Source organism: Clarias gariepinus, chromosome 9 (genome assembly GCF_024256425.1).
Source record: "Clarias gariepinus isolate MV-2021 ecotype Netherlands chromosome 9, CGAR_prim_01v2, whole genome shotgun sequence".
In the NCBI taxonomy this organism is placed as follows: Eukaryota; Metazoa; Chordata; class Actinopteri; order Siluriformes; family Clariidae; genus Clarias; species Clarias gariepinus.
Genome location: NC_071108.1, coordinates 24,782,501 through 24,808,876, shown reverse-complemented (window position 1 = coordinate 24,808,876; position 26,376 = coordinate 24,782,501). Strand labels below are relative to the sequence as shown.

The 26,376-nt window shown below is 40.6% G+C and overlaps 1 protein-coding gene across 1 annotated transcript in view; it reads right to left on the bottom strand.

Annotated features, from left to right (window-relative positions):
* Nucleotides 1-26,376, bottom strand: part of LOC128530278 (ERC protein 2) — a 243,404-nt gene that overhangs the window by 138,492 nt on the left and 78,536 nt on the right. Inside the window, exon 6 of the mRNA XM_053504121.1 lies at nucleotides 16,736-16,876. Within this exon, the coding sequence (XP_053360096.1) occupies nucleotides 16,736-16,876 (141 nt within the window). The remainder of the gene's footprint in view (nucleotides 1-16,735; nucleotides 16,877-26,376) is intronic.

Genomic DNA, 26,376 nt, shown 5'->3' with positions numbered 1-26,376 from the left:
CGCAGCTATAAAAGAAAATTCATGCGTTTTCGAAATTTTTAAACACATTTGCCAACAAAAATACCATTGGAGCAGTGCATAAGCTATTTGTAGGTCAATTATAGTGGTTCTTTTGGGACTTTGTAGGTGGTTCATGCCTCTTACTAATGAATCATAGAAACCAAACATATGTCAAATTCCTATGATTTGCTACTATTTAATTGCAAACCTTCCAGAAACTGTCACAATTGAGCTCACAATTAGTCAAGAATTGCCATGGTTCTGCTAAGCATTATTATAATTCTGACCTGAACAGCAATTCATAGCACAATCATGTGGCAACATGGAGATTCCCAACTAGTGCAGCACTAGCTAACTAGTCTGAGTGGCTAAATTTAGACTTAGATTTCTTAGACTTTAAGCATACTTAAAAAGTAGAGCAAAGTCTGGTTTCACCAAATAAATTTCATAAACAGTGTAGTCTGCTTTAAAAAGAGACGATAAGGCAATTTAAGGGGAATTTATCCTAAAATCCAGTTTAAGTGAGAGCGCAAAGGTCAGTTTTACTTAGGTGTTATCAAATCATGATAAATGTTAATAATAATAGTAATAATAGCAATAATAATAATAATAATAATAATAATAATAATAATAATAATAAATGAATTAATAAAATAACAAACAAACAAACCAATTAATCAATCAATCAATAAATGTGTTAATATACTGTATCCCAGCTCGGTCAAAGACCTTATTTTAATAAATAAATTCAGTGAGCATTTTCTTAGTCTAATTAGCTTGTAAGGCTTGTTTACCCTGGGTCATTTTACTTATTTTAACTGTTCTTCTCAGTTCATATCAGAAGATGTTGAGAACCTGTGTTTTCTACAGTAGCACTAAAGAAATGACAGGAGGCAGAGTTGGAGGTAGCAGAGATGAAGATGTTGAGGTTCTTTTTGGGAGTGACTAGGATAGATAGGATCAAGAATGAGTTCTTGATAACCCATGTTAAATGTTTTGTAGATAAAGTCAGAGAGGCCAAATTGAGGTGGTTTGGAGAGATTGTGAGCATATTAATAGAAGGATGCTGAGGTTGGAACTACCAGGCAGGAGGTCTAAGGGAAGAGCAAAGAGATTTATGGATGCAGTGAGAGAGGACATGAAGTACTGTAGGTTGGGGTGAGTGAAGAGGCAGAGGATAGGGTTAGGTGGAGGCAGATGATTAGTTGGGGCAACACCTAAATGGGATAATCCGAAAGACAAAGAAGAACTGTTGATCTTCTGCACAATTTCCCTTTGAACGCATTGCAATCTTGGGATAAGCCTGATGTTAATATAGTTATCTCTTTTAAGTTAAAGGACTGAGAAATCAAAAACGTGTGGCTGTGTGGAAGAGTCTACAGGACACCAGTCTTATGCCTTGTTTTTATAGGTGTGCCATGATCAGGAAAATAGGGCCATATGGACATTACTTCCATGATCACTGCATAAGTTTTCCTAATTGCATATTGTTTAAGTACACCCCTAAAACATTGGTCCAGCACAAGTATTGATGGGTTAATGTGGCTGAGGTTCAGGAACCCCTAAAGAGCTTACTCATACAGATGAAGACCAACAACACAATAAAGGTATTTATAAAGGCAAGCAAATCAGATGTAAATATCTGGTCAGACATGGACTTCATATTGGTTTAAACACCTTTTCTGTTATACTGAACTTAACACATAATCTGACTGCATATCCGATATCACCCAAATAAGAATAAGTTCCCTGTTGAGTCTGGTTCCTTTCAAGATTTTTTTCCTGTTGCCATGTCAGGGAGTTTTTTTTTTTTCTTGCTACCATCTCCCTTGGCTTGCTTATCAGGAACATACTGATAATGATGATTTATACATTTTTCCTATTGGAACTCATTTCCATATTTTTTTCTTTAAAGCTGCTTTGCTACAATGGCCATTTTTAAAAGTGCAAAATAAATAAAACTGAATTTAATTGAATGCAAATTATCTGTCTGCAGTCAGATGGTGGACATTTTACAATGTTTTCTTCTTGCTAAATGTAGGGGTTGCGGGCTATCTGACTAAGACATTTATTAAATGGCACTGTATTAAGTTGTCACTATCCAAGCAGATTATCCAAGTACATAATGTATATGTAATCTAAAATACCATATATACTAAAATTTTTTTTTCATGGTGAATTTATATGGTTTAAATAAATTGTTTCTGAAACCAGCTGACTTACATATAAACAGAAGAATTTTTTTAGCTTTTCTTTTATGTGGTTTTCTTAAATATCTCCCCAGAGCTGGACTTTTATGTGTATTTTTATTCTCTTAATTCATTATGAAATTAAACTACTTTGTCATTTACCAAAGCTTTTACAAGTGCACCACATTTATTACTTACAGTACAAGGAACCAATTGTTACTTGAACTTGCTTCTTTCCATTCAAGAAAAATAACCTGGGGTTATATATGAAATAATCTTAAAATGATTTGTTTCTGCTAATAAACATGTTACCCAATTATTATTATTATTATTATTATTATTATCATTATCTTATGTTGCGATAGCTGGGAATTTACTAATTTTAACATAAAGAATTTATGTTTTTATTAAAGTGAAAAAAGACAAAAATAAAGGCTAAAAGGCACATGCCTCCTACATGCTGCCTTCAACTGATAAAAACATTCACTGTTACTGTGGTGAAACTATAATGATAATCTAAAAGCATATCTCACATCATGTATCATAAACAAAGTTTATGTGGAACATTTTAGTACTGTTGTTTAATAAAGAAACATGTTAACATGTTAACCTCTTTTTTTATTAAATTTATAGTATTAAACACAGGACCTTTATTTAAATTTACATTTGGCAGACGCTCTTATCCAGAGCGACTTACATTTTTATCTCATTACACACCTGAGTAGTTGACGGTTAAGGGTCATGCTCAAGAGGCCAACAGTGGCAACGGGGTTTGAACCTGGGATCTTCCAAACCGTTGTTTAATGGGATGTTCCGAACCGTAGTCCAATGCCTTAACCACTGAGCTACCCCTGGCCTGTATATTTCTCTGCTGCTATAGAGTATATACGTTGAATAGGTATGTAGTTTCTCCAGGTCACTTTGGGTCATTCAACTTATTTTAACTGTTGATCTGCTACACAGTTACCCTTTTAATGCATTGCAATCTTGGCATAACCCTGATGTTAATATATTATCCCTTGGTTTTAAATGAAAGAACTGGAAAATCTAAACGTGTGGCTGTATTCAATTCAATTAATGCAAGTGTCTACAGTACACCAGTCTAATGCCTTGCTTTTATGTGTGACATTATCAGGAAAATAGGGCCATATGGACCTTACAGTACTTCCATGATCATCGCATAAGATTTTCTTATTGCATAAATGGTTAATGCATATCATATATTGATAGTAGCTTAAGCACACTCCTGAAAAACTGGTTCAGCACAAGTTCAGGAATGCCTAAAGAGCTTACATGACATAAAAAAAATAAAATAAAATAAAAATCTGGTATTACAGATGCGCTTGGGGAGAACATATTAAATGCTGTACAGTAGGTAACTCTAGCTCAGTATGAAATTGGAAAGCCTTGATGTGGTGGGTAGCAATCATACCAACTGCAACACTATGCTTTCCCAGGAAAATAACTCATCATATGAATTTTGGAAATTAACATCAACAATATAGTATTTACTTGAAGGTAGACTAAAAAGATTTTTTTTAAATGAATAACAACAAAAATTGCAATCTTTGGCACTTGAGCTAGCAAAAAAATGTATAATCTATGTTAGGGCAAATCCACAGAGTGTGCCCTAAAAATGTGGTTTAGTAAAAAAACATTAGGCACAAAGTACTTAGCATGGTGAATATGTCAAATTGGCTTATATTTATTTACCTAGGATGTGGAAGATAAACTTTCTTCTGTTTCCAATATATTTAAATAATAATACAGTAAACCCTTACCATATGAACATCCTGGCTAACAAATTTTCGACTTATGAATCAAAGTCAAATCCATACTGTATATACTGTATGCGATCAAGTTGTGCACACTTTCACTTTCCTCTGGTAGCCAGTCAAAACATGTTTGCATGAGATCCGTAAGATTGAGTGAGGATGTAGCACCAAAAGTCCAAAGAAGGTTAACGGGAATGGTACCAAGAAACCCCGGCAGCCACTTTCAGTTGTGACGGGTCTGGCACATTGATAGAACACACGGGGAGAAGGTGTCAACAACACTTCTTTAATAAAAGCTTTGGTTAGGCAGCAAAGTATGCAGTTCTCTGTGAATACGATACGTGCAACAAAAGCACAGACTTTGTAGACGTCTTGGTAAATGTCACAGTCCCTTGGGTTGTTTCTCAGCAGGTGCAGTGTCATCAAAAGCATAGGCTTGTGCAGAACATGAGTGAGACAAGCAGCACTAAGCAGATGGCGCACTGTACGCAGAGATAGCAGGAAGGGTGCAAGTGGACACCAGGTGCCTTTTTCCTAGGCGAAGGGGACTCGAAAGCGTACATGTTTGAGTCTCCTTGTTAGGTGCACTCGGCTGCCGGTGCTCCCTACAGGGTTTGCGCAGGGTGTGCATGCATGAAGTGCCTGCACTTCTGAGTGGCCCGCCGTCACTGCCCGCTAATCTTCACCGAAGATTTGTCAGAGGTGGTGCAGATGATCCTCCCAGCTACATCTAACATCTAGGCAGGCAGTGGCATAAGGGCTTTAGCCACTGGAATGTAGCTGAGACGTCGTAGAGACCAAAAGGGAGAGCATGATTTTGCCAATCGCCATGATTGGTGATGAACACGGTCTTGGCTTTGACCTCCAATGTAAGTGCCACCTTCCAATAGACCTTTGTCTGATCTAGGGTGGAGCTGAATTAGGCCTTTCCCAAATGGTCCACAAAATCATCTACATGCTGGAGCAGTTACGCATTAAAGGTGGATATATCGCAAGCCAATGGAAGTCATTACAAAGCCTGATTACCCTAGATTAAGACAGCCAAGCATGCTGTCAACCTGATCCATGAGCTCACTCAGCTCCTGATTCTGCATGGGCATCAGACCCTCCCCCCAATGAACAAGGTGATGACTTTGCTCTTTGGCAGAGAGAGAGGCTAAGAAATGAGGAATTGTTTCAAAAGGTTAATATGATACAGTTCAGTGCTTTTGCACTTACCTTACAATAGTTCACTGGCCCTACAAAACCCGATCCACAACGGTGAAGGGTACTTGCCAACAAGCCATAAACTTGTATGTAGCACTGGGTAGGGGTAGCAGTACATGATTGCCCAGCTTAAGATCACGTGGCTAAGCCGACCGATCGTCGGCGCGCTTCTCTTGTGCTTTTTGTAGGTGCTGTCGTACAATAGAGAGAGCTTTGGTAATATTTGTTTAACGTTCTTGTGCAAACTCAATTACAGACCTGAACTGTGAGGGCTGCTCCTACCAGGCTTCCACAGGTACGTTGTCCAGACCTGAAAAGCACCTCAAAAGACGTGAATCCGGTGGATGTATGTGGCGTTTCATGTACCGCAAAACAGGATGTTTCCGCGTCATCGCCATCTGTAGGGAGCTGCACAAACCTTGCTGGTTGCATCAGCAAAGGTAACTCAGGAATTACGCCAGCTTTGAGTTTATATTTACCCCGGTGGTCTTCTACTATTACGTCCACAGGTACTTCCTGGCGAGCGCATACACGCAGAGATGGGGTGGCACTGGGGCACAGTAGGTGGCACAAAAGATGGGCGTGCAAGCACTACCACACTTCCAGTGTTGAGCAATTTTCTGGCTTTGATGGCATCGGCTCATCACGCAGGGAATTCTGACGTTAAGGTGGCCTGGGAGACGGTTCTTTGCATATTGGGGAGTAGATGGCACATGGACAGAACACATGGGAAGCAGGTGTCAATGTCTCAACAACAGTCATTTCATGAAAGGCAACAAATTATACTGTTTTTGTGGATACGCTATGTGCAACAAAAGCACAGGCTTTATAGTTGTCTTTGTGAATCTCGCAGCCCCTTGGGTCAATGCTCTGCAGGTGCTGTGTCATTAGAGGCACACAGGCATGTGCAGAACAGGCTTTATAGTCGTCTCTATAAAGCCAGAGGCGCTGAGCAGGTGGCCCACTGTATGCAGAGACAGCAGGGCGGGCACGTGAGCAGACAGCAGACTGCTTTCTACTAGTCCAATGGGACTTGGAAGCACTCGAGTCGGGGAAGACACAAAATGTGTATATGTTTATAAAGTTTGAGTTTAAAAAAGGATACTCACTGGAAGGAGGCGAAATGGCCTCTTTAAAAGGGTGTGCGGACACTGAGTGGCAAGATTGATGATCCACTTCCAGCCCAGGTGATGGCCCAGCTCCTTGTTGGGTAAACTCCGCTGTTGGTGCACCCTACACAGTGTGTGTGTACGAGTCACACAGTGGAAATTTAAAAAGGAATAATATTTTTTTGCAGCTTTTTTGTGTTCCATGTTTTGTACTGTCTTCTAATTGTTTGAAGCTTGTCATACAGTAGTTTCATTAGAACTGTTTCCACAGAGCAAGAAAAAAGCACAATAATTATTAAAGGTTAAGTGAGGTTTAATGTCTGTTTCATTTGTTTTTTACTTTATTAATATGTCTTACCTAAATATTTTGATTGCTTTCATATGCAAAAACTGATCAAAGTGTTGGAAATTATAAATTTTGGGTAATATTTCTGAGTTACTGAAACGGATTGGTTACATTAAAGTTGATTCCACTGTATATGATTATCTACAGTTCATATAAAAACAGTACATGTTAAAGGCTATAATGCAAATCTGGATAAACAGTCACACACAGAGACATCCTGAGTCAGAGGCAACACTGAAAATATGAGATTTTTTTTTAATTAAATATAACTTCAAAGGTTTTTATCATTTTTAAATACAGTGAACCCTGTGAGTTTGTAACTTGAAACTTTGCATAGCGAAGCACATTTTCTAATAGAAAACTTACTTGTATCTACATAAACCGGTCATTCTGTTATAGTTTATCTGACAAATCTGACTGTTTAATAAAACAAAATATGAATAGAAAATGTGCATTTTCTAACAAGACAGCTGCAAAACTGTCCAAAATTCCCCCACTCTGAGCTTGGTTTACATTAACCATTACAAATAAAGCTTTATACATCAAACATCATTTAACAACCAGACTAAACAGCACTCTTAAACAAAATGTTCAGACAGACCTTAAATTCTAAGACGAGCCATCAGAAGGCCATCACACATTCTTGGTGTGTTTATGTGTGTGGCTTAAATTGCACAAACTTTACAAGCACATAACATTACGTTACAACAAACACACTGGAGTATTTTCCAGGATTAAATGAGCTATCAACCATAAAAGTAAACCAAGGACGACTCATCATTATGGTGACAGAACCACAAATGGATACACATTATGCAGCATAAAGACAAGTACTTCAAATGATTTACTCTGTGTTAAAACGAGAAGCTAATGGAATGCAGCGTTAAGCATGCATGATGTAATGTGTAAGGGAAGCTTATTGGGTATAATATTGGAGCAGTGATAATAAGGTTGTGGGTTCAATCCCCAACGCCACTAAGCTGGCCCCTGAGCAATGCCCTCGACTCTCAAGTGCTCTGACGTACAACAAAATAAATATAAGTTGCTCTGGGTAAGGGCATCTGCCCAATGATTACAGAGGTAACGGCCACATTGCACGTTATTCGGACATCAGATATAATTTTAAAACTACTACACCATTTGCTAACCCATGTCTTAGTTACACTAAATCAATTGAAATGCAAAATTATGTGTCTCTTTACAAAAGAATAATTCCATGACCATTTTTGAGTATCTCACAGTTAATTTGTAATGAATATTACAAAAACATATGTTGCATTATAGCGTATAGAGCAAAAAGTGAAGAAAATAAAAAGCTATGGAGTGGGTTAAAGGCAAGAGCTTGTGTTTAAAGACAGTAGTGTAAGTGTTATTAAAAAGGCCCATCAGGAAAGATCTACTAAAGGAAAATCAGCAAATGCCATCTTTCTCCCTGGATTATTTACTTAAGTAACTGAACACTACCCGCACATGCCCATTATCTTGCAACCTTTGTTCTGTTCTTCTGTTTTTCAATGCCCATATAATGTTTGACAGCCACTGTATGTCTGGTGACTTCATGCCTGTGCGATAACCATCAGGAAGGCATGGCTTGCGATTTCAAAACAGTCCCATTTTGTTTATTTGCACAGCAAGCATATCACTCTAACACATCAGTAGTTTTCAACATCATGGACTATGGGTCTCCACCTTCTTCAAAATGTTACTCTCCTCCACCCACTGCTCTTCAAAACTCCCATACTCAAGTATTTTTGCTTTATTACAGGTAGTGCATGCATAATGTAATTCACATGGAGAATTGTCTGGAGTACATGGAACATGACCTATGGACTTGTAGGCATCATACTGAATGAGAAAATGAAAACACAAGAAAATCACAGATACTGTTACTTCATGATCATGGTGGCCCATGTTGTGAAAGAGGGATTTCAGAAACTAATAAACAAATGAAAGCCGAAATAAAGGTTGCCTTAATGCAACTACTGTTAGTGCCATTATTTGCATTTAACCTACATAAATAAGTTTAAATACTAAATGTTAATGTAGTTTGAATTACAGTATGTGTCTCTATAATCCAATGTGATTTTTTAAGCAAATCAGGCAGCCGGGAATAAAATCCTTGCTAACAAAGTGGATGCTACTATGACCTAACGACAATACGTACCATTTAATAACACCTAATGTAAGACTATGCCACTTCACAGTATAACCTCTACTGTAGATAACGTCACTGACTATAAATAATATACTCAAGACCCCAAAAACTTTTGTATACCCATTACTCTATATATTCATTTGGTCACCACTGACTGATGAACTGAATAACTTTAACTATGTAATTACATTGGCATATCTCATTGGGTGGGATATGTCATGGAGCAAATGAACAGCCAGTTCTTGAGGTTGATGTGTTGGAATCAGGAAAAATGGGCAAGCATAAAGGTTTGAGCAATTTGTGATATTTAGATGGCTGGGTTCCAAAACAACAGGTCTTGTGTCTTTTATTGACCAAGCAGACGGCCTGTGCCCACGGCCGTTCTATGGCTGCTATGGTTGCCACGGAGAGACATCTGTGGCTCAACTTCGCAGGCATCAAAGATAAAGATCGTACTTTCCTCCTTGATGCCCTCATCTCGCCTTCTGGCCTATTTGGCAACGCCGTCAACACCTTCGCCCTAGTTTTCGGGAGGCGAAGCGCCATGAGGAAACGTTTGTGAGGTTTCTTCCCAACCGTGGTCAAGAATCTGGGCTGTTGGCCACCGAGTCCTGACCAAGTCGGGTTTCTTTGAGGTGTGAAAACCAAACAGAGGGCGTGGCGAGTCGAGCACTCCCTCGTAGGGACTGGGGTGCGGCTCGCCTCGCTTCACAATCTATCTCGAGGAGACCGGACCTGAGGAGCATCATCTCCTCCAAAAAGAAGTCCCAGGACCATGGGGGTGTCTCCCCCCGGGGAGGAGCGTGTAGAATTTCAACAGAGAATAAGAACTCCTTCCTGGCATCCTCAGGAGGCCATTGTCCAATCTCCACCACCACTGGTGTTTCAGGGAACAGTGGTCTCCAGCGAAATGTTAAGTGTTCAGTCGCCTCCTGCCTTGTTTCAGGACACTGAACATCTCACATTCCCCCCATCTAGCCGAAGTGTCAAAACTTGTGCCCCTTTCAGAGAAACTGGCAGTGTGGAAGCTACTTCCAAGTATATCTCCTTGGGCTCAATGGACTGTGGAAAAAGGCTACAGAGTTCAGTTTGCACATCGTCCTCTGTGTTTCAACGGCGTGGTCTCAACTTCTATGAAACCAGAACAAGCGCATTTGTGGACACAAGAATTGCAGACTTTGCTGGCAAAAGGGGCCAAAGAACATGTTTCCCAGCCAGACAAACAGTCAGGCTACTACAGTCGTTATTTCTTGATACCCAAGAAGGCCAGGGGGTGGGGGTGGGGGGGGGGGTCTAGGGGGTTGCGTCCAATTCTAGATCTTCATGGGTTGAACCGATATCTTAAAAATTCAGTTCAAAATGTTGACAATTGTTTCTTAAATGCAACCAGAAGATTGGTTTGTGACAATCGATTTAAAGAATGCCTATTTTGCATATAAAAATATTGCCACAACACAGACGGTTCCTGAGGTTTGCTTTCGGGGGCGAAGCTTGCCAGTATCTGGTCCTTCTATTTGGCCACTCGCACATATACAAAATTCATGGATGCAGCTCTGGCTCCTATACGCCTCCAGGGCATCTGTATTTTAAATTACATAGACGTCTGGCTGATTTTGGCTCTGTCTCAGGAGCTAGCGCTTCGACATCGGGATGTCGTCCTAGCTCATCTCAAATCTCTAGGGTTGAGACTCAACGCCAAGAAATAAGTTTCCTCTCCTGCTCAGAGGACCTCATATTTGGGGGTTGTATGAAATTTGATCGTAATGCAGGCACAACTGTCTCCTGCACGTATCGAATCCATTCTAGGTACCATAAGGAAGATCAAGCTAGGCCAGAAAGTGACTGTTTTCTTTTAGAGAATCCTAGGTCTCATGGAAGCTGCATCCACAGTGATACCCTTGGGCCTTCTGCACATGAGACCCTTTCAGTTGTGGCTGAGAGCCAGGGGATTATATCCAAGGGCCAATCACCTGAGGCAAATAACGATTAGGCGCCAGTGGCTTCGTACCCCTTCTATGTGGTTCAGACCCTGGTTTCTGTCTTTGGGTCCCACTCTAGGACAGTGTTGTCGTCACAAGATGCTAACAATAGATGATTCCCTCATGGGGTGGGGCGCGATCTTAGATGGCCATCCAGCCCAAGGGATCTGGATAGATCATCTTCTTGCATGACACATCAATTGCCTCAAAATAATGTCCGAAATTTAGGTCATAAAATACTTCCTCCAGCAGTTGAGAGGCTACCATGTCCTAGTGCGGGTGAACAACACTACGACAGTCTTTTACATAAATCGCCAGGGCAGATTGCAGAAGCTGTGACACATGGGGAATGGAAACTCCACCCTGAAGTGGTCAGTCAAATCTAGGGGAGATTTTATGTAGCGGAGGTGGCCTCTCTTGCCTAGCAGGACACAGCACAATGTCCCCCTACTACTCTTTGACTCCTCCAGCTCCCCTGGGTCTGGACGCTATGGCCCACACATAGCCCAGACTGCGTCTTTTTGCATTTCCTCCAACAGCTCTGCTCCCCAGTCTGAGTCCTAGCAAAGTTCCGTCAACAGGGGTTTCGCCTCTTATTGATAGTGCCCTGTTGGCCAACCAGAGTATGGTTCTCAGATCTAATATCACCATGGGCGACTCCGGTCAGAAGGGATCTTCTGTCTCAGACGCAGGGGGCAATATTTTATCCCAGGCCCAAGCTCTGAAACCCTTCACGTCTGGCCCCTGAGAGGGACCAACTAAGAGATGCTGGTCTTACAGCCAATGTAATAGAAACTATTCTAAGTGCTAGTGCTCCCTCTACTAGAAGGACTTATACCCTCAGGTGGAATGGTTTTGAAAGTTGGTGTATGGCAAACCATGTAGACCCAGTCCACTGCTAGATTCGTTCAGTGCTAGAGTAAAACCTGTCCTTGGGCATATGTCCTAGCACTCTTAGAACATATGTGGCTGCCATTTTGGCTTGCCATGTTCTTATTGATGGGGTTTCGGTGGAAAAGCACCCTTTAGTTGCCTGCTTTATTTCTAGAGCTAAACAGTTGAGGCCGCCAACTAGAGCGACAGTCTCTTCATGGGACTTAGCTATTGTGCTTAAGGGGTTTGGTTGATACCACTTTTAAACCACTAGAGTCAGCATCTGTTAGGTTTCTGACCTTTAAGATGTTTTTTTTTAATGGCCATTACTTCTCTGAAGAGAATTGGGGATTGGCAGGCTCTGTCAGTTTCGCCATCCTGCCTAGACTTTGTCCCTGGGCGGGTCAAACCTATTCTGCACCCCCACTCGACTTATCTTCGGAAAGTACCATTCTCGACCATGCACCTAGTTGTTCTCAAAGCCTTTTGTCCTCCGCCATTTACTACTCCAGAGCAGAAAATATTTTCTTACTTTGTCCAGTACGTGCTCTGCAGATTTATGTACACTGCACCACAACCGGTGGCCGGCTGCCACTAGAAAACAATGTCACATTGGGTGAAGGATGCTGTTGCCCTAGCCTACGAGGCGCGTGGTCACACTTCACCTCTTGGAGTTAAGGCCCATTCAACTAGGGGGCTTGCATCGTTAATGGCTTTGGCAAGAGGTGTCCCCTTGCAGCAAGTGTGTAATGCAGCAGGTTAGTCCTCTACGCACACATTTGTCAGATTTTATAGTCTGGATGTCCATGCTACTCTGGGCGCACGGGTCCTAGAGTCAGGACTACACCTCTTTGGTGATTGTGCACAAACGCTACACAACCCTGGGGGACCAGACACTCTTAGAGCGGTGGTGTTGGTATTCTTGTTCCCAATAGCGTTTTCAAGCATCAACGAGTGTAGCTTTTAAAAGGGACCGTCTCTGGTTACTTGACTGTAACCCTGTTCCCTGAAAAAGCGAGAACGGGATGCTGCGCTCCAATGCCACACTGTACAATAGTACAGTGTATAGTATAGTAAACTGCTAGTACAGGTTGTCCCCTACTTACGCATAAGTTCCTTCCGGAAGCGTGTTCGTAAGTCAGATTACGAAGTCTGACAAAGTAAGTCTTAAACGCCTTTGATGCAAATATACAATATTAAGCATACCAATCCACTTGACAAAATCTGTCCTCTTTCCCAACACTTTTTTTAGTTTCCCAAAAGCCATAACTGCACCTACGGAAATAAATCTCACAGTGAAATGTTGTCTCTGCACCTTTTAAAGGGGAATTCACGTGTCTCTGCGAGGAGAATCTTGAACGCCAGTTTGTTTCAGACCAAATTTCCCCATAAGGAATAATAGAAACTTGGATGATTTGTTGCAAAACCCAAGTTATTTTACTTTCAATAAATTTACAAAAACATCACATCATTTGGACTCCTGTGGAATCAATTAAATGGATGTGTCAGAAATTACTAACAGAATAGTAGCATAAAAACTGAATTTTATTTAGAAGGATATTAGAGTGCAATTTAAATAATTACATGAATAACATTTTTATTAGATCTATTGGAGATCTGAGAATTTCAGCATTTAAAGGCATTTAAAAACTCTTTTAGAGCCTAGGACTCTAGGACTGTCTATACAAAGAACCAATAAAAAATATTGTGTTTTACTATCTGATTTTGGTTTTCCTAGCTTGAATTCATTTTTTAAACTATAACTATAAAACTATAAAGCACATATCCAAAACAAACTATATAACAAAAAAAATACACCAAAATAAACTGTTGATATGCACACTCATATGTTACCTAGTTTTTTTTTTTTTTTTGCGAATGCTGTTTGATTTTGATTATTCCAGAGAGAGATAAGTAGGCCATTCTTTGATACTGTTTGTGGCACCGTGTCAAAATGCAATAAGATATAATTTTCCTGGAATGATATGTGTGCATATAAAAGAAAACATCCTCGTAAATTTTAGTGCTCTAAAGGTTGCCCCAGCATGTTTCCTGGAACATTGAGGAATATGCACTAGCAAAAGCTTGGATAAAAGCCTGAAGGATGGCTGTATAAAATGCAATAATTTATTTCCCCTGTCTTATTCTTTTTCTCTCTTAACAAAGGATTGGCAGTTTTGCTCAGGAGCCTTTCTTTGTATACAGGTGAGATCCAGAAGGTACAGCATTATTATTTTTTTTTAATTGTATACAATAACTACACACAACAATAATACACTTAGTAACCACTTCCCTAGGTTCCCTATTCAACTTCCTGTTAATGACAACATCTAATTATCAGCAAACATTGCAGCAACAAAATGCCTTTAGGCATGTGGACATGGTCAAAGTGATCTGCGGAAATTCACACTGAGCATCAAAATGGGGAGGAAAGGCCTAAGCGGCAGAAAGGTGATTTAAGTGACATTTAACGTGGAATAGTCGTTGGTGTCAGACAGGCTAGTCTGAGTATTTTCAAAACCTGTTGGAATATTACTAGAATTTTCACCTAAAACCCTCTCTAGAGCTTCCAGCAAATGGTCTGAAAAAGAGAAAATATCCAGTGAGTGCCAGTTCTCTGGGTGAAATTGTCTTGTTGATTCCAGAGGTTACAGGAGAATAGGCAGATTGGTTTAAATAGAGAGAAAGCCTCTCAAAGTATCTCAAATAATATCTTGTTACAACTATGGTATACTGAAGAGTATTTCCGAATGTACAACACATCAAGCATTAAAGGAGATGGGTTATAACAGCAGAAGGTCACACCAGATGCTACTCGTGTCACCTAAGAACAGGAAGCATTTTTTTTTTTTTTTTTTTTGCTTGGTTTGGTGAGTCCTAATTTTTCTACTGTGACATTTGATATAAACAACAAAAAAGTATGGATCCATCCTGCCTTGTATCAATGGTTCAGGCTACTGGTGTTGGTGTAACAATCTAGTGGATTTTCACATTTTAAGACCTACTGAGACTGGCAGGGGGTTCACTTCTCCTAAAAATCCTAAAAGATCTTCATCTAACAGAGTACCTTTGGGCTTTGGTGGAACGGGATATTCGGCATCATGAATGTGCAGCCAACAAATCTACAGCAATTGTATGAAGCTATAATGTGGAGATGAATCAAAATCTCTAAGGAATATCTGAATTAATCTATCTCATGATACTAGCAAGGTGAAAAGATAAAGTGGCTGGCGAGTGTATGTTTGCCTATAAACACATGCATTAAACAAAGTTCTCTGAACAATAACATACGTTGTGCATGCAGTTATGAGAAAATAATGGCCCGACTATAATTTGAGATAATATTATCACTAGGAAAAGTAATTTATTTTCCTATAACAGCACATCCCAAAGTGTCTTATTCCTGTTATGCTACAGTGATTTGCCAACAATTATATTACATCATTAATGACTTGCTTAACATTTGCTCTACCCCATCATAGTTACATTTAATATTAGGGAACAACCATAAGACAAATTAGTTCCTCTTCTGACTTTTGTTCCCTCTTTTTTTTTACATTAGTAAAACAAAAATGATGTTTTTAATGTAACAGAGATAACAGAATGCTCAAAAGATTAGCAGAAAATTTCTTGACAGTTACAGTATATAGCACTGACACTATGGAACTTTCCTTAAACATCTCCTAACACAAAAGGTCATAATGTAAGCGTTGTTCTTTGTTAAAATAAGATCATGTATATAAAAAAATGCACTATTTTGTTGGATTGCCTTTTGCTTTAATTACAGCATACATTTGTCAATTGGTGCATTCACTTTCGGCATATCAGCTGTATTGATTATAGAGTCAAAGCACTCCATACAGTCTTTTCAAGGACATCTAACAAGCTTTCAGTGGTTTCCAATTCTATAAAATTCTATGCTCACAGAACCACTCTTTCACCATTTAAGCCCAATGAATAGCGTCATCATCCTGAAACATGCCCATGCCACCAGTGAAAAGAAAGTCCTTCGACAGCCTAAATTTCTGAGTAGTTGAGAACCTCTCAGAACAATCATGCTGTTGCTTTTGTTAATAGTGCGTCTCAATATGTGAGTTCACGTTGTCAAATTTGTGTATTATCTACTATCTACATTTGTGAAAACTACAGGTTTTTCTAAACAGAAAGATAATTTAATTTAAGTCTTAATTAAAAATTAACTGAGGTTTAAAATATATCTTCCACTATGAGAGATTCATAAACATCAATCTTTCTCTTCTCACTGGAGGTAAAAGTCACTTTTGTATGTAAATAAAAGTTTCAATGTCATCTCTTCAATGAGCTGATCTTCTACATGAGCTGATCTCCTACATGGACAGGAAAGTAGGCAGGGGCAGTCAGAAGGTCACGCTGTAGCACCACCAAGCTACCGCTGCTGAGCCTTTGAGCTAAGCCCTCAAACCTCAATTGGACAGATGTATAATGAGATAAAATATAAGCCGTTCTGGACAAGGGACTGCCGTAAATGTAAATCATCCAATTATCATAAAACTTTGTCCGGCGTAACCTATTTAGAGTGTATAAGTGCTCTTCTCTGTTTTGATGATGATGATAATTTTATGATCCATGAGCACTGTGAATATTTTGACAACTCATTGCAAACTGGATTTATTGAGTATAGTGTATGTTTATTCATTTAGGCCAAGCAGTTATACCAAACATAAACATAGTTCAAAATTCACCATTGTGTTTGTGACTTCTTACGCAGCATGATCTTTGCAGGAAGACAGTCATCGGACAGTTAGAAAGAATGTCCAAAAAAAAGAGAGTCCATTTTTGGATTTTTTATTTTTATTTTAATTTTTTTTAATTTAGCCGTTGTGAATGCTGATGGCTCGGCCCCAAACCACCACATTTTCTTACATTTCCCATGTGCTATGTAGTCTTATTTCTTTTACCTGGTTCAGCTTTCGATTTCAGCTTACTGCTTTGTTCTCAAATACAATTTGCAAAGTTTAACTTAGGAAAGGCTCCAACCTGGTATGTGTGGCTGGTTAATTAGAACATATAGTGGGTTATATACATCAGTTGCTGTCCTGACCTTTTCACCATGTGAACACTGACCTCTTTCTCCAAGAGTTGTGTCTGCAAGGAAGCAATTTTGTCCTTCAGCTCCTTGTTCTCCTTGTAACAGACTTCCATTTCACCATGCTTCTCCCACTCCTCTTTCTCTCTCTTCTCTTTGAGCTGCTCTATCACCCTCTCCTGAGAGAGAGAGAAAGAGAGAGAGGAGAGAGCAGTAAAGAAAGTGAAAGACGATGAAGAAGTGTAAACAATATGCACAGTGTGTCATTCCAAATAGAATGCCTCTATTAACTTACTTAGTTGTCTTATGCCTTTAGCCATTTTCTGTGGCAGTGCAAAAATCTAATAAATGTCTATAATAAATAATGACGCTGCCTAAAACATGCAGCAAATCCATGTGAAAGTTATAGGAACAAAACTATAAATACTTATAATTTTAGACAGTCTGTAGGTCATCTCGGTTTCTCTGTGATACGTCATTTAAATAAAGAGGAATTACATATAGTAAAAAATAACAGCAGTAATGTGTAGTTAGGCTGTTGGATAACGTAAAGATAATGACTATTGGTTTACATTTTCCAGAATTATGACTGGTGTGATGCAGGGCTTCTAAAAGTATCTAAAGGTCTAAAGGTAATGGCATCAACAATGGGGCTGAATGAAACTACCCTACAGTATATGAAGACGTATGTGCATACCGGACAATTTTGTAACATGGCTCTGGTGATCTGTGCCTATTCATAACCAAGAGCATTAAGGTCATTATTGAAATTGAGCACCGATATTTCGTGAAGAGGCCTGGCAACAGGCAGTGTTCCAATTCACCCCGAAAATAATTAGTGGTTAAGACAGGCCACTCAAGTTCTTTCACACAAAGATTAGCAAACTATGACTTTATGGAGCTCCCTTTGTGCACAAAAGGCACAGTCTTGCTGTAACAAGTTGAGGCTAGACACTAAGCTAGTTAAAGTGGGAAAAAAAATCATAAGTGAATAAAAAAATCACGTAAATTAGAAATTGCATACAAATTCATTCTAGACAATTGTGTGCTTTCAACTTTCCAACCTTTGATGACAGCACACAATGTGGTGGCCGGGCCATGTGTAAAAATGATTCTTCATGCTCCCAGAACCACTCTTTCACTTTATGCCTGTGTCATCAGGGAAGAAAAATCCAATTGATGTGATAATCTGGTCATTCTGTAGATTTAGGTCATCAGCTGACTTCATTTAATTGCCATATAATGTTGCTGAGTCCAGACCTGAGCAACTGAAGTTGTTTCCAGAGGCACAATGCATGATGTGTGAATCACTTTATGCTTCTTATCCTAATGCACCCATCACTCTGCAATAGGGTCAATTTAAACTCATCAGACCACAATAACTTTTTTGTTGATGTTTTACCACTATCTTTTAAGGTTTTGACAATGTGTTAAAGGGTTATTAACCCAGTTCCAGTAATTTCAAATCGCCTTAGTTTTCTTTAACCCTATATATGGGTGCCACCGTCATGTGTCTGCATACCTTTAGTAGTATAGTGTATCAGCAATGTTAATGTCTATGAATGTACCAGATGCTGACATTTTACTCTGTTTTCCATTTTCTCTGTTCTTTCTGTAAGTAAAAAAATTACAATATTCCCGAACTGGTTTAATACTGGATATTGCTGGTTGGTAGAATGAAGATTGGTGGGGCATTTATTATGGTTTTGGGAGACAGCTGAAAAAAGCTACTGCTTTCAAAACCCCTCTGGCCACTTCATTAGGTACACAATTCACAAATTATGCATTCACAAATATCAGACCAAGCTGATCTTCTGGGATTTTCATGCACAAACTTCTTTGTGACTTTCAGTGAATAAAAACAAGAAAATATCCAGCAGGTGGCAGATGTTTAGGCAAAAATGTCTTGTTGATTCTAGAGGTCATAGACGATTGGCCAGGCTGGTTCGAAATAGGCAACAGTAACTTCAATAACATCTTGTTACAACCGACGTGTTCTAAAGAGCACTTAAGCCTCGTTTACACTGCAGGTCTCGATGCCCAATTCTGATTTGTTGCCTACAGTATATCTGATTTTTTTGACCGTCTGTTTATACATTCTTTTAACTATGACCCATATCCGATTCAAGAGTTTCCACTTGCCATACCATCTAAAACATTGCGCATACAGTACTTAAAGTTCTTGCGCTACACACTAGCCAAGATAGACGAAGGCTTGACGCTAGCTCTGCGATATATGCAAGTTCGCGAAACGTCACCATGGTTTTAAAACAGAGGAGGAAAAAAACGGCATAATTACAGCCTGTGCATATGCTTCATTTACCAAATACTGATTTCTTAATGTTATTTAGGCTTTTTCCTTCTTTATGTCCCTTGCAATAGTATTATTTTACACGCGCTTCCACCGGAGAATAACATTATGTCATTAAACCGCGAAAAAGTCGCAGTTTTAATGATGTACTGTACTGAACCCAGTGCCTCAGGAAATCTGTCTGTTTACACGACTATTACATTAGCAGATATCTGATTTATATCTAATTTATTTCCACATATAAAGGAGGCCTGAAACCAATCTCGAAATATTGGAATGCATGCGTTTTTTTCCTGTTTACATTAACATAGAACATATTCGATATGTGTCACATATGAGCAAAAAATCGGAATTGGGTCACATTTACAGTAACTGACAGTGTAAACGTAGCTTTAGTCAACAGCAGAAGACCACATTGGGTGTCACTGCTGTCAGCTAAGAACAGAAAACTGTGGCTTTATTTCATACAGTATGCTCAACAAAATTAGAGAATACAAGATAGTGATAGTGATAGCAGAAGTGGTAAAAGAGACGTATCAATAATAACAAAAATAAAACATTAAAAACAAAAGTTGCACTGCAAAGTAAGTTCACTGCAGTCAGCACACTACAGTATCCAGCACAGCTTTTTTAAAATATATACAATAATATGGGGTTCCTACAACATTCAAATTGCATAACCTCCTATGTATTTACAGAACATACTATATCATGGACATTAAGTAACACACACTCTATTAATGCTGTGGCAACTGCAATGGCATTAATAGTGCGTAAAGTCCTTTTTCTTGGCTTCAACAGGTTCCAAAAATCTATTTAACACATTTACTTTACTCACGCCAGGTGCTGCTTTGCACACCTCGTAGTCTCTCTTCACTGACTGGATGACAGAAAGATGTGACGCAAATAGCTTTTGATCTGAAATGTGGCTGCTACATGTCATGATTGGTCTAAAACTTGGAAGTCCAGAGAACATGAGAACTTAGACCCAAGCACAGACCCAAGATATGGGTCTTGAACCACTACACGACTGTGTAACCCACACAAGGAACCCCAAACCCTATGTTTTTGAGATTCCCTTTACAGCTGAGCCTCGAAGCCATACACAGATCTCCCTCTCTTGTGGATGCCCGCAGTCTTTGGTTTCAGTCTACCCATTTTTGTTTGTTTGTTTGTTCACTTGTTTATTTTTCTATTTTGTGTACTTTGCAATTCTTTCATTTAAATAAGACAATTTTGTACATCTGAGTATCCTCGACACTAAAAAGAAACTCATGAGTGTGTTCTGAATTTTATGAAGTTGTAAGTTTGAAAGAAGTACCTCTATGACCCCTACTGAGAAGCATGGTACTGCAATTGGATCGTTTGTTGGTAGCAGTAAGGAATAAGTCACTTTAATACCACCTGACATACTTAGTGTGAGAATCTGATATAAACAACAAATGAGACTGAACATTAACAAGTGCTCAACAGGTAAACAAATGTTTAACAATGCCATTGACATTCCTTTGGTCATGACTCACATATTCCACACTCTGAAAAGCTGCATCCTTTCTTAACTTTCAGGAAAATTACAAGTCTGGTTTGGTAAATATTCCACTAAATGACCTTTACCAAGCAAGGCATATGGAAGCCTAGGTTTTATATGGATTTAATCCTGTGAAGTTTGAAGCCAGCTGCCAAAAAAGCTACTGCAAAGCAGAGCAGTTATGGGAAGCGGATACAAAACCTTACAACAAATTCTGACCCCCACTTAGCCTCTCTAGCCGTGACCTCCCACAGGGGTAGGGTAGCATTTGAATTTGGAAGCATGATCACAGTAACTTGACATTTTTATACCACTTCAATATTAATAAATAATGCAAAGATGTTTTCACTCACTTTTTGTTTTTGTTTGGTTAATTAAGCTACAATACATTTCATAAATATTGATGACAGATATTGACACATTATTTTACTTTCTTAATTTTTGACCAGTTTCAGTATAGTTACAGCTGTTGGATAAAACATGTTCCATCATCCATCTAGGATTTTTTTAGTACAACTAGTGGAGGGCAATGGTGATTATCATTGTATTTAATCTCATTTTATGACCATGGTAGGACCTCTGGTCAATATAAATACATGCATTTACACACAACGGGAGTACCCAGAGAAAACCCACCAAGAACTGGGAGAACATGCAAACTCCATGTACCCAGACCCTGAGGCAGGAATCGAATCTGGACCCTGGAGGTACAAGGTGATGATGCTGACCACTAAAACACTGTGCTGCTATGAAACATTTCAGGAACAAGCATTTACTTATAACAAATTTTTCTAGAATTAAGTGATTTTCTTTAACCTCTTTCATGCATGAATTCATCTTTTTTTCTGAGTGTTTTTAGCCCTCTCTAGGCTTGAAAATAAAATGCAATTGAATTTTTTTTATGAAGCTATTTTTCACAAACATGTCCACTTAGGTGGACACCAATGCCAACTATAGTATATTAACCTAAACAAAAACATATATATTGTCGGTGGGTCAACAAATGTTCTTTCTCCTCTCTGATTTGTTATCATCTTCTCATATCATCATGCCCCTTTTATCTCCTTTCCCCATCTATGTTGTATGGAAATTGGCAAAGCATCCAGTGCACACAGCCATAAGACACTGCATGCAAACATACCTCATTTTTCATGTGCATGCAGCATTTTCTTGGCAATTTTAGTGGAGATGATGCATGAGCATCCACTGTGTTGGCCTATATGCAACTATAACAACAAAACCCCTGTATACACAAGAGAACCGCTTTTGAATAGCTGTCCACTGTAGTGACCACTATGCATGAAACATATTCTTTTTAGTCTTGATTAAGCTATGATACAGAAACCTAAAAATCATAGTTTCCTGTGACTTAAAGCATGGTTATTGGTTAAGACAATGGATTATGGTTTGTAAAGTCTTAGGTTCAAATTCTGCACTTACCAAGATGACACTATTGGGCCCTCAACTACTCAGATGTATAATGAGATACAAAAAAAAATAAAATACGTCACTCTGGATAACAGCTTCTGCTGTAGTATAAATTTGACATTGAAGATGCACTGATTGCATTTCTTGACAGATTCCAATTTCTAAGTCTGACCTGCGGATTCTGATTTCAGCTTATTCTTCTTTTCCTATAAGGACTATCCCTGACCACAGACACAAAGATATTTTTTTAAAGAAAATTTAATCGTATAGACATTATAACACTTCTCACTCAAAATTTCAAAGTTTTTTTCTACAAAAAAAAAAAAAAATCCAACTTATTGCATCATTTTTGAACTGCTCTTTACGCTGTTAACACCGTTAGCCAGCAGTAGGAAGGCACTATCTCTGTGTTGCTATGATTATTGTGAATCTACCACCAAATTATGCCACTGAAAAATGTGCTAATAACTCAACAATACAATCAACTACATACTGTATGACATAATGAGTATTCAAATCTTTAAGTTCCCTTTCAAAGGCTACACTCGATGCTGCGTGAAAACGCTATGGGAACATCTTGTCGTGTTGCCGGTTGTGAAGCATGTGTGTACCAAACACGCCAAATTTTTGGCTTTTATAACCTCGGTCAGGTGACGTCATCTGATAGGACGCACCTGCAGGTTATAAATAGGAGTGAACCGGAAACATTCCTCAGATTCTTGTCTTCACCTTGTCTAGTTGTGAGCGTGTTGTGTCTAACCAGCAAAAATAAGTGTTTAACTCACCGATAATGGCAGAGTTTAAACGAGATGTCCCTCCGTGTGTATAATCCATATCGGAGGGCGATCTCTACACTTTACTGCTTCGATTAAGTGCTACGCGCGCGCCTCGCATTCCTTGAGAATCTTCGAGCCGCCGCGCATTCCTGGGGCTTAAACACGTGCATCCGGCAGAGCAGTGAGAGACGGATTTAAAACTCCTTTCTTTCGCGTTCTCATCGGATCGGGAAATCCCTCTGTCCGCTCGCAAGCGCGCGCCGCGCTTCTTGTGAATGGGCAAGGATAAACATCCTCTCTTGCTTCCGCGGAGATGGTAATAGGCTCTAAGCACTTAAAAATAATAATTAAAAAAAAAAAAAAAAAAACATAGACGGCAGGTTCTGTCGGGTGGCCGGGGGTGGAGCCTCAACGACGCTCTCTCCCCTTTTCTTAGCAATCTCCATATAAGTTAACCCTTTCATGGAGTAAGCTGTATTCATCCCGTGTTTTCCTGCCATCAACTTATTTATTTATTTAAATATAATTGAGGTAGAAACGCGGAGTTATATGATGACACCCAGATAGAAGAGACGCTTCCAGGCTATCTCTCTTCTGGGACATCATCCTTCCTGAAAAGCTATTATTTCCTTTCAAGCTGTGTAGACTTTTTATCTTCCCTGGAGGGAAAAGCTTTTCAGGCAGCAGGTCAGGTTGGCGCATTGCACACCATGGCGGTTTTGCACGCCTACCAGGCTGACCTGCTGAGAGACTTGAGTACTGGCGGGGCTCTGCAAGGTAAGGCGTATTGGATTTACGCCGGGCCACATACTTGTCTCTTCGTGCAACAAAGCAGACGGCTCGTGCTATCGGCCGTTTTATGGCTGCTATGGTCTCCGCGGAGAGGCACTTGTGGTTGAATCTCAGGGGCATTAAGGAGAAGGATCGTGTATTCCTCCTCGATGCCCCATCTCGCCTCCCGGCCTACTTGGCGATGTCGTTAACTCGGTCGCCACTAGGTTCATGAGGCGAAGTTTGTATAACTAGCCTTCGGGAAATTCCTTCCCCGCCTTGCTCAAGAGTCGGGACTGTCGGCCACCCAGTCTCGACCGGGATCCGCCTCAAAAGAGGTCAGACTATATTGTCTTCACAAAAAAGCCCTGAGGTTCATGTGCCCAGGACCGTGGGGGGTGGCCCCCCAATGGGGATAGGCACGCAGAATTCCTTTTAAAGAATAAAGTGTTCTAGAACCAGGGGATTTTACTCTAGGGCCAATCCCCAATAAGGGCTACGCGCCAGGTGCTTCGTACCCTTCCTATGTGGTTCAGACCCCGGTTTCTGACTCTGGGTCCCACTCTAAGTTCGTCTTGTCGTCGCAGATGCTAACGACAGACGCTTCCCTCATGGGCTGGGGTGCGGTCTTAAATGACCGTCCAGCCCAAAGGGAGCTGGAGAGGCCATCTTTTTGCGCGGCACTCAATTGCCTCAAAATCATGGCTCTATTTCAGGCCCTAAAGCACTTCCTCCAGCAGTTGAGACTACCATGTCCTAGTGCGGGTGGACAACACTATGGCAGTCTAGTATATTAATCGCCAGGGCAGACTGTGCTCGCGCCGCTAAATAGCTAGCGCACCAGATTCCTGTCCCTCAGGGCGATTTACATTCTTGGAAAATCACATGTAGCGTAGGTGGACCTCTTTGCCTCGCAAGATCAGCAAATGTCCCCTTTACTACTCTCTGACTCTAAGTCAAGCTGGTCTTCCAGCCAGCGTAATTAAGACTATTCTAAGTGGTGTTACCTCTCTAAGAGGATCGGACAACTATTGCCCTCTCCTATGAGGCGCGTGGGCTCACTTCGCCTCTAGGAATCAGGGCTCATTCAACCAGGGGAATCGCCTCATCAATTGCATTAGCAAGAGGTATTCCCTTGCAGCAAGTATGTGACACGGAGGGTTGGTCCTCTTCACACACATTTGCCAACATGCATCCTATTGTTTTTAAGCCTTCTGTCCTCCGCCTTTACAGCTTCGGAGCAGGAGAGACATCACTTACTGTGTCCAGTACGTGCTCTTCAGATTTACATCCACCGCGTTAGCCAGTGGCGTAAGTCAGAGCAGCTTTTACATGTTTGAAGCCGCAAGCTGCGTGAGAGATGCTATTGCCCTCTCCTATGAGGCGCGTGGGTTCACTTCGCCTCTAGGAATCAGGGTTAATTCAACCACGGGAATCGCCTCATCAATTGCACTAGCAAGAGGTATTCCTTTGCAGCAAGTCTGTGATGCGGAGAGTTGGTCCTCTCCGCACACATTTGCCAATATGCATCCTATTGTTTTGAAGCCTTCTGTCCTCCGCCTTTACAGCTTCGGAGCAGGAGAGACTTCACTTACTGTGTCCAGTACGTGCTCTTCAGATTTACGTCCACCGCATTAGCCAGTGGCGTAAGTCAGAGCAGTTTTTACATGTTTTGAAGCCGCAAGCTACGTGAGAGATGCTATTGCCCTCTCCTATGAGGCGCGTGGGTTCACTTCGCCTCTAGGAATCAGGGTTCATTCAACCAGGGGAATCACCTCATTAATTGCGCTAGCAAGAGGTATTCCTTTGCAGCAAGTCTGTAATGCGGAGAGTTGGTCCTCTCCGCACACATTTGCCAATATGCATCCTATTGTTTTGAAGCCTTCTGTCCTCCGCCTTTACAGCTTCGGAGCAGGAGAGACTTCACTTACTGTGTCCAGTACGTGCTCTTCAGATTTACGTCCACCGCATTAGCCAGTGGCGTAAGTCAGAGCAGTTTTTACATGTTTTGAAGCCGCAAGCTACGTGAGAGATGCTATTGCCCTTTCCTATGAGGCGCGTGGGTTCACTTCGCCTCTAGGAATCAGGGTTCATTCAACCAGGGGAATCGCCTCATTAATTGCACTAGCAAGAGGCATTCCTTTGCAGCAAGTCTGTAATGCGGAGGGTTGGTCCTCTCCGCACACATTTGCAGTACGTGCTCTTCAGATTTATGTCCACCGCATTAGCCAGTGGCGTAAGTCAGAGCAGCTTTTACATGTTTTGAAGCCGCAAGCGGCATGAGAGATGCTATTGCCCTCTCCTATGAGGCGCGTGGGCTCACTTCGCCTCTAGGAATCAGGGTTCATTCAACCAGGGGAATCGCCTCATCAATTGCACTAGCAAGAGGTATTCCCTTGCAGCAAGACTTCACTTACTTTGTCCAGTACGTGCTCTTTAGATTTACGTCCACCGCATCAGCTAGTGGCGTAAGTCAAAGCAGCTTTTACATGGTCTGGGGCCGCAACGGGGGGTGGCCCCCACTACACTGGGCTTATTGCCCTCTCCTATGAGGCGCGTGGGCTCACTTCGCCTCTAGGAATCAGGGCTCATTCAACCAGGGGAATCACCTCATCTATTGCACTAGCAAGAGGTATTCCCCTGCAGCAAGTGTGTGACACGGAGGGTTGTCCTCTCCGCACACATTAATTACATTTATAGTTTGGATGTTCATGCTACTCCGGGCTCACGGGTCCTCGAGTCAGCTACCCAGACATAGTTCTGAGACCTTCTCGGCCTTGTGCGCACACGCTACACAACCTTGGAGTCCAGACACTCGCAGTGCGGCGGCGTTGGCACTCTCGTTCCCATAGCGTTTTCACGCAG